Below are 8,500 nucleotides of genomic sequence, written 5' to 3'. Positions count from 1 at the left end.
CTCTCAGCAACAGCTACTGTGATTGTCAAACTTGTGGAGCCCAAAGAGGCTTTTGCAGCTTCTGATGTGAAAAGTTCAGCAAAAGCAGATGAGGATAATAATGTGACTTTTTACCTGATGATAACTTTGGGCTCAGTTTCAGCACTTTTTCTCATCAGTATCATCGTGTTGGTTGCAATGCAGTGCTCGAAATCAACTGACTATACATCCAAGTATTTGCAAGATACCAATTATGATGGAACACTGTGCCACAGCATCCAGTACAGATCTGGAGACAAACGGTACATGTTAGTTGGACCCAGAATGAGTATAGGATCTACTATAGTCCCGGGCAGCCATGCGAATACACTAGTGCTCCCTGACAGGAGGAGAACATCTGAACAGGTAAGATTATTTTAACAGCTGATTATGGCATGTGTGTTTTCTGGAGGATGAAGGGTAAAGCAAGTTTTGAGTAAAGATGTGAATTCATTAGACATTATAATTCTTACTGAATGAAGCCGTCAACTTTCACTGTCCTTGGTGCTGATTTTCTTCACATGTACGATTGTTTGTATGGACATCACAAGTACTGTGCTTTTCATAAACAACCACTCAGTTTATATTTTTTGACATTCCCATCACATTTAATAGATTTAGTTTGGAAAGGTTATATAATCACTCTGCATTTATTAAGATTTTTCGACTTGTACATTAAATCAGCTTATACGATTTTTGGTTGTGGTGCTTTTGGTATGGGGCTTGTATCTATATCTTATGAGTTGCTCAATACATTGCCTGCAGTGATCCTCAGTGTTGAACGTGTGTTAAACTCCAATGCTTTCATTGTTTTTCTTGAGATGAAGACAGGGAGAGTTTGCAATGTGCCCAATCCTTTCCTCCCGGTCAAAAGCCAATTTAGATGTGTTTTGATCTCTTGACATGGGTATATATTGCCTTTGTACGTTGTAAGAGTTTTTTTACATTGTTAAAAGACTACGTAAATATGTATAAATAACTATTTCAACGCTTGGTGTCAGTGTAGTTCAGTGATTCTGTGCGTTTGGCAGCACTTTACGTCACGAGCTTTATTTGAACCAAGCCCTTGCATTTGTCTAAAACAGCATACTCGAGCGTACCATTGCGATTGGCAGGAACGAATGTGTTTTATTTTCAGCAGTTTTTGTAAAAACAGAAGTGGGTCGTCTTTCATGTCCGTGACGCACTAAGTCTATGTAAAAATACGACATATTTCAATGGACTATTCTTTATCATCTTTAAGTCATGGAACAAAGAGGAGGATGCAAAGCCTGGAGGGAACGACGGTGTTGGTTTGCCTTCATGGTTGTGTTGGATGTTTTATGGAGCGGAGCTTTTGCACAGATCAGATATTCAATATCCGAGGAGGTTGAAGATGGAACCGTCGTTGGGAATATAGCTAAGGATTTGGGTCTAGATAAGAGTGCACTCAAAGACAGAGGATATCGCATTGTAACAGGCTCAACTGAACCCCTTTTTCATGTGAATCAAAACGATGGTATCCTGTACGTGAAAAGAAGAATAGACAGGGAGGAGGTGTGCGAACGGACCAGCCCATGTTTGATCCAACTGAAAACCGTACTAGAAAATCCTTTGGAGATTCACTATGTGACAGTGGAAATACTTGATATGAATGATCACTCGCCAGTTTTTCCTGAGAAAGAGAAAAGGCTTGAAATTTCCGAGTCGGCTCTAGCAGGAGCGAGATTTCAGCTACAAGCTGCGCGCGACTCTGATGTAGGCCAGTTCTCAATTCAGCAATATAAACTCAGCCATAATGACTATTTTAGAGTGGAAGTCAAGGATAGAGGTGAAGATCGTAAAGTGCCATTTTTAGTTCTGCAGAAGCAGCTGGATAGAGAAACGACTGGGAAACATAAGCTACGTCTCACAGCCGTTGATGGAGGAAAACCGGCGAAGTCTGGCAATATAGAAATAATTGTGGATATACTTGATGTTAATGACAACTCGCCCGTGTTCAATAAAGAACAGTATTCTGCCACACTAAAAGAAAACGTTCCCGTTGGCACTGTGGTGATTCAGGTAAATGCAACTGATTTGGACCAGGGTGCAAATGGCGAAATAATTTATTCATTTGGAAACGAAGTTGATTCAAAATTAATGGATCTCTTTAGTATAGACCAAAACACTGGTGAAATCCAAGTAACGGGTCCGATAGATTTCGAGAAAAGTAGGATTTATGAAATTGACATTCAGGCCTCCGATAAAGGAGCAGCTCCTCTAACAACTGACAAAAGTGTTCTGATAACTGTTATTGATGTTAATGATAATGCTCCTGAGATAGAAGTGACGTCATTTTCTAGCTCTATCAAGGAAGATTCAAAAATAGGCACTACAGTGGCCCTCATTAGCGTCAGTGATTTGGACTCTGGAATCAACGGTAAAGTCATTTGCACAATCAACGAAGATGTCCCTTTTACTTTATCTCCATCGTTACAAGAAAATATGTACGCTGTTGTAACTAGGTCAGAGTTGGACAGAGAAATTATTTCTCAGTATGATGTCACAATTGTTGCGAAAGACGCAGGTGACCCTTTATTTATAAGTGAAAAGACTATAAAAGTCGTTATATCAGATGTAAATGACAACAGTCCGGAATTTTCATCAAGTCCTTATACATTTTATATCACTGAGAACAACAAACCCGGAGCCTCGGTATTTTCAGTAAAAGCCTCTGATCGTGATGAAAGTGATAATGCTCTCATTTCATACCATATTTTAAGAGATGGACGCGGGAATAAACTGTCTTCTTTTTTAAACATAAACTCTGAAAATGGAGACATTTTAGCGCTAAAAAGTTTTGACTTTGAAACATTAAAAACTTTCCACTTCCACGTTGTTGCGTCAGATTCTGGAACTCCGTCACTAAGCAGCAACGTCACAGTGAACGTGTTCATTCTCGATCAGAACGACAACGCTCCAGTCATCCTGTATCCAGTCAGCTCTAACGGTTCTGCTGAAGGTGTGGAAGAGATTCCCCGCAATGTGAACGCAGGACACTTGGTGACTAAAGTCAGAGCCTATGACGCTGATATAGGATATAACGGCTGGTTACTGTTTTCACTGCAGGAAGTTACTGACCACAGTCTCTTTGGTTTGGACCGCTATACAGGACAGATCAGAACACTTCGCTCATTCACAGAGACAGACGAGGCTGAGCATAAACCGGTCATACTGGTCAAAGACAATGGCAACGTTTCACTCTCAGCAACAGCTACTGTGATTGTCAAACTTGTGGAGCCCAAAGAGGCTTTTGCAGCTTCTGATGTGAAAAGTTCAGCAAAAGCAGATGAGGAAAGTAATGTGACTTTTTACCTGATGATAACTTTGGGCTCAGTTTCAGCACTTTTTCTCGTCAGTATCATTGTGCTGATTGCAATGCAGTGCTCAAAATCCACAGACTATACTTCTAAATATCTACAAGAGACTAATTATGACGGGACACTGTGTCACAGCATCCAGTACAGATCTGGAGACAAACGCTACATGTTAGTTGGACCCAGAATGAGTATAGGATCTACTATAGTCCCGGGCAGCCATGCGAATACACTCGTGCTCCCTGACAGGAGGAGAACATCTGAAGAGGTAAGATTTAAACAAGAGTTTGTTTGTGTAAGAATGTACTTGCAGATATTGAGCACTATATGTTTCAAGTAAATATGGGATTTTGTAAACACCTGAGGCAAACTTTCTTATTTTGAAATCATAGTGGTCCTGGAGTAACACTAATACCTGCCAGTATTAGTTGTAAACGAAACACATTTATAGCAGATGGGTTTAAGTTTCATGAAAACTGTGTCATGTTTGCTGACATTTTGGTTTTCTTATGCTGTCTCTTATGGGGCTGTGGTATGGTTTTCTGAAATATGGTATTAAATCTGTTGGTTATTCTTTGGTTTTACATTGCTGGTGTGATCATTTGTCCTTTTAAGGACACATTGCCTTTTATACTATAGGTTACGTTGGGCTTGGTGAAACATTAACAGTGAACGTCCTTTCATGAGGAAATAATTAGTATCCCCAGTCTCTTACAGCTTTGTGGTGTTTTTGTTTCCATTCATAGTCTTTCTTCTGATTTTCATATGTTATATTTACACAGGTAGCATAAAAGTGTAGATGTTACCATGTAGCCTCAATTCAGTTACTGTTAATTGTACATTAAGATAAGAAGAGTCATGTTTCCAGCAAAAGACAACTGACTGCCTTCAGATACAGTAACATGGTGACTCAGCAGTGTAACGATTCCTACACAATATCAATCCACTGATGGTAGATAATGTAGTATATGGAGTTCATGGTGCATTATTAAACAATAAACTTGAAAGAGACCCAAAGTTGTCAAAATGCAGCTACATTCAGCTTCAATCATCTGTAATGGCTGGGCATGGTGCTTAAAGTGCTTGGTCTCATTTTCCAATATTTCTTCATAAAATGTAACAAACGTGAAACCACAACGTAACAAATCTCTGATTTAATTTCCAAAACACGATCATGTGAAATACGTAATATTTGTAAATGTTATAGAAATTTGAACCACTTTTACCGGCCATGATTCTATAAAACTTAACAAATGATTTTATTTTGCGTGTGCGTAGTCACTGACAAGGAGAACGCCTCCTAATCTCTTTCCAATAACTGCACTGTTTGGTCAAAGAGCGTGGTCAGCTACAAAATAGTTTACCATTCATCCAAAGTGCTACAAACGCTATGAGGTTTTTCTGCAGTGGGGGGGTTTTGTCGCATGGTGTCAGTGTAATGTCAAAAGTCAGGAGTACACGAGCTTGTAGTCATTGCATTTTGGTTCCACCTCTTCACAACAGTCTGGCTTTGACATTAGCTTTTTCTGTACGTATTGTTTGCCACCATTTCTCCCTGTGTATGAGGAGGATGGATATGTATTTATTGAAAGCGCTTGGTTCTCTTTTTAATGCGTAATTGTTGATGTTGTGACGGCTTATTGATGATTTCGGCTTTAACCATGGAACAAAGAAGACGCAAGACAGGAAGGGAGCGCGGATATTTGGCCGGCTGCGTGGTTGCTGTGTTTTTGTGGAGTGTGGCCTCGGCGCAAATACGATATTCAGTCTCTGAGGAGGTTAACGGAGGAACTGCGGTTGGAAATATAGCAAAGGATCTGGGATTAGATAAAAGCACACTGAAAGACAGGAAGTATCGGATTGTTTCCAGTAATGCCGATCCTCTTTTCCATGTTAATCAGAACGATGGCATCCTGTATGTGAGCCGAAAGATTGACAGAGAAGAGGTGTGCGCGCAGAGCAGTACGTGTGTAATAAATCTAAAAACCGTGCTAGAAAATCCACTGGAGGTGCACTATGTGGGAGTGGAAGTGCTGGATATAAATGATCATTCTCCCAGTTTCCCAGAGAAAGCTAAAAGGTTAGAGATTTCAGAGTCCGTGTTACCCGGAGCACGATTTCAACTAAAAGCTTCAAGGGATCCAGATAGTGGTCGTTTTTCTGTGCAACAATATAAACTCAGCAGCAACGATCACTTTCGTTTGGAAGTTAAGGATAAAGGAGACGATGGTAAAATACCAATATTAGTAATTCAAAAATCTTTGGACAGGGAAACTGCAGCAAGCCACTCTTTAGTGCTGACCGCAGTGGATGGGGGGAAACCTCCAAAATCTGGCAACATGGATATTCTAGTAAATGTTTTGGATATCAATGATAACGCTCCTCTTTTCACTAAAGATGTTTATTCTGTGATGCTCAATGAAAACGCACCAGTAGGCACAACCGTCATACAAGTGAATGCAACTGATTTAGATGAAGGACAAAACGGAGATGTAGTTTACTCTTTTAGCAATAGCATGAATCAAAACATATTAAACCTATTTGATATCAATCTATCAACAGGTGAGATAACTGTTAAAGGTTTAATCAACTATGAGGAAAAGGACAAATATGAAATTGAAATTGAAGCATCAGATAAAGGTCTAGCTCCTCTAACAACAGAAAAAAGTGTAATTATCAAAATAGTTGACGTGAATGACAATGCACCTGAGATTGAAGTCACCTCATTTTCCAGCTCCATCCCTGAAGACTCCAGACCTGGAACTACAGTTGCCCTTATCAGTGTCAATGACTTGGACTCTGGTCTTAATGGAAAAGTTATTTGCTCCATAGGTGCGGATGTTCCTTTCGCTTTATCACCATCTTTACAAGACAAAATGTATTCACTAGTGACCAAGTCTCCTCTTGACAGAGAGAAACAGTCACAATATGACCTGACAATTACTGCAAAAGATGCTGGTCACCCTCCACTATCCTCTGAAAAGACAATAAGGGTTGTGGTGTCAGATGTGAATGACAACAGTCCAGAGTTTTCACTCAGCCCCTATACTTTCTATGTCACTGAAGCTAATGAGCCCGGTGCAACTTTGTTTTCAGTGAAAGCATATGATGGTGATGAGAATGACAATGCACATATTTCATATCATATTCTCAGAGATGGAAGCGAAGACAATAAACTGACGTCATTTCTCAATATAAACTCTGAAAATGGATACATTATGGCACTAAAAAGTTTTGACTTTGAAACACTGAAAACTTTCCAGTTCAAAGTTGTTGCGTCAGATTCTGGAACTCCGTCACTAAGCAGCAACGTCACTGTGAACGTGTTCATTCTGGATCAGAACGACAACGCTCCAGTCATCCTGTATCCAGTCAGCTCTAATGGTTCTGCTGAAGGTGTGGAGGAGATTCCCCGCAACGTGAACGCAGGACACTTGGTGACTAAAGTCAGAGCCTATGACGCTGATATAGGATACAACGGCTGGTTACTGTTTTCACTGCAGGAAGTTACTGACCACAGTCTCTTTGGTTTGGACCGCTATACAGGACAGATCAGAACACTTCGCTCATTTACAGAGACAGACGAGGCTGAGCATAAACTGGTCATACTGGTCAAAGACAATGGCAACGTTTCACTCTCAGCAACAGCTACTGTGATTGTCAAACTTGTGGAGCCCAAAGAGGCTTTTGCAGCTTCTGATGTGAAAAGTTCAGCAAAAGCAGATGATGATAATAATGTGACTTTTTACCTGATGATAACTTTGGGCTCAGTTTCAGCACTTTTTCTCATCAGTATCATCGTGCTGATTGCAATGCAGTGCTCAAAATCCACAGACTATACTTCTAAATATCTACAAGAGACTAATTATGATGGGACACTGTGTCACAGCATCCAGTACAGATCTGGAGACAAACGGTACATGTTAGTTGGACCCAGAATGAGTATAGGATCTACTATAGTCCCTGGCAGCCATGCGAATACACTAGTGCTTCCTGACAGGAGGAGAACATCTGAGGAGGTAAGACTTTTTTTGTGAACACCCAGCTTATTACTTCCAGCAGTGTTGTTTTTGTTTTTCATTTATTAATTAGTTCATTCACTGCATATATACTGTTTGCTTGGCATCACAACATACTTGAGTGAAGTAGGACACTTGACTGGCATTCTGGGGTTTTCAGTTGCATTTTTGATAATACTCTACGGGCTTTTAGTCATAGATGTAACTATAACAACAGTTGTTGACATAGCTTGATGCAGATCTACTTGTTGACTCATACCTGTTTTATTTCATAGTCTCCGCCTTTTTCACAAAACTGAAAAACCTATTGATTTCATTGTAACAGTCTGCAAAGCATCTTAACTGTTTCACAAACCAGAATGCGATTTGAGATTTCCCAGTTCTGTAATTTAACATAAACTCATACATATGGTTTGGCCGAATTAGAGCTCGGTTTTTTTTTTCACTGTCCATGGTTTTGATACTTTTTGCCCTCATGTGCTGATACCTGTTAACATGATGTAAGGGATACCAAAAGCCACAAATATCTTCATTGCCCCTTGCCCCATATTTTTTGTTTGTGAATATCAAACAACTAAAATTCTGAGGTTTTCGGAAAAATCAAACATTTTGGGAGGATTTGTTGCTTTCATCTTAACTAAGAGCAATTTCAGTTTTGGTGTTAAATTAGCTAAATGATTGTTCTCCTCCCCTGATGTATTTTTTTTCCATGACCTCAGAAACAGTTTGGATGGATATAAAGACTTGCCATACCTCTATGAAAATACTGTACAAATATAGGATTACTTGTAGTAAATACTTGCATCGCATGGTGTCAGTGTGTTAGGAAAATAACGGATTTGTCTTGTCGTCACTGCATTTTTGTCCCACCTCTCTATAGCACTCTCAGTCACATACTGAAAGAACCATTCTAGTTTTTTGCTGCCTATATAAATATTGTCCTTTCTTTTTTAACATTTTTGAATCAGAGCGATTATTGGCATACCCGGATGTGTTGGATTAATTTCTTTCGATAGGATTATTAATCCCCCAAGGATTCGATAAGGGTTTTGTATTGAATCATGGAACAAAGAGGATGCGATGCGATGAGGGCGAGAGGACGGTGGATCAGCTGCGTGGTTACGG

General features: G+C 39.8%; 3 protein-coding genes across 3 annotated transcripts in view; all 3 read left to right on the top strand.

Moving 5' to 3' along the window:
- LOC111239279 (protocadherin alpha-7-like) overlaps positions 1-22 on the top strand; it is a 1,678-nt gene extending 1,656 nt beyond the window's left edge. Inside the window, exon 2 of the mRNA XM_022769117.1 lies at positions 8-22. Coding sequence (XP_022624838.1) covers positions 8-22 — 15 coding nt within the window. The remainder of the gene's footprint in view (positions 1-7) is intronic.
- Positions 23-1,263: 1,241 nt separating this feature from the next.
- Positions 1,264-4,114, top strand: LOC111239278 (protocadherin alpha-8-like). Its single transcript, XM_022769116.1, has 2 exons — positions 1,264-3,624; positions 4,103-4,114. Exons 1-2 carry the CDS (start codon positions 1,264-1,266, stop codon positions 4,112-4,114), a joined length of 2,373 nt encoding a protein of 790 aa, XP_022624837.1.
- A 903-nt stretch (positions 4,115-5,017) lies between these two features.
- LOC111239277 (protocadherin alpha-3-like) lies at positions 5,018-7,393 on the top strand. Its single transcript, XM_022769115.1, has one exon. The coding sequence runs from the start codon at positions 5,018-5,020 to the stop codon at positions 7,391-7,393; it is 2,376 nt and encodes a 791-aa protein (XP_022624836.1).
- Positions 7,394-8,500: the final 1,107 nt, after the last annotated feature.

The sequence above is a fragment of the Seriola dumerili genome, unplaced genomic scaffold (assembly GCF_002260705.1).
Source record: "Seriola dumerili isolate Sdu_G_001 unplaced genomic scaffold, Sdu_1.0 BDQW01002192.1, whole genome shotgun sequence".
Classification (NCBI taxonomy): Eukaryota; Metazoa; Chordata; class Actinopteri; order Carangiformes; family Carangidae; genus Seriola; species Seriola dumerili.
Note: the sequence above shows the minus strand (reverse complement) of the source record. Positions and strands in the feature narration are given on the sequence as shown.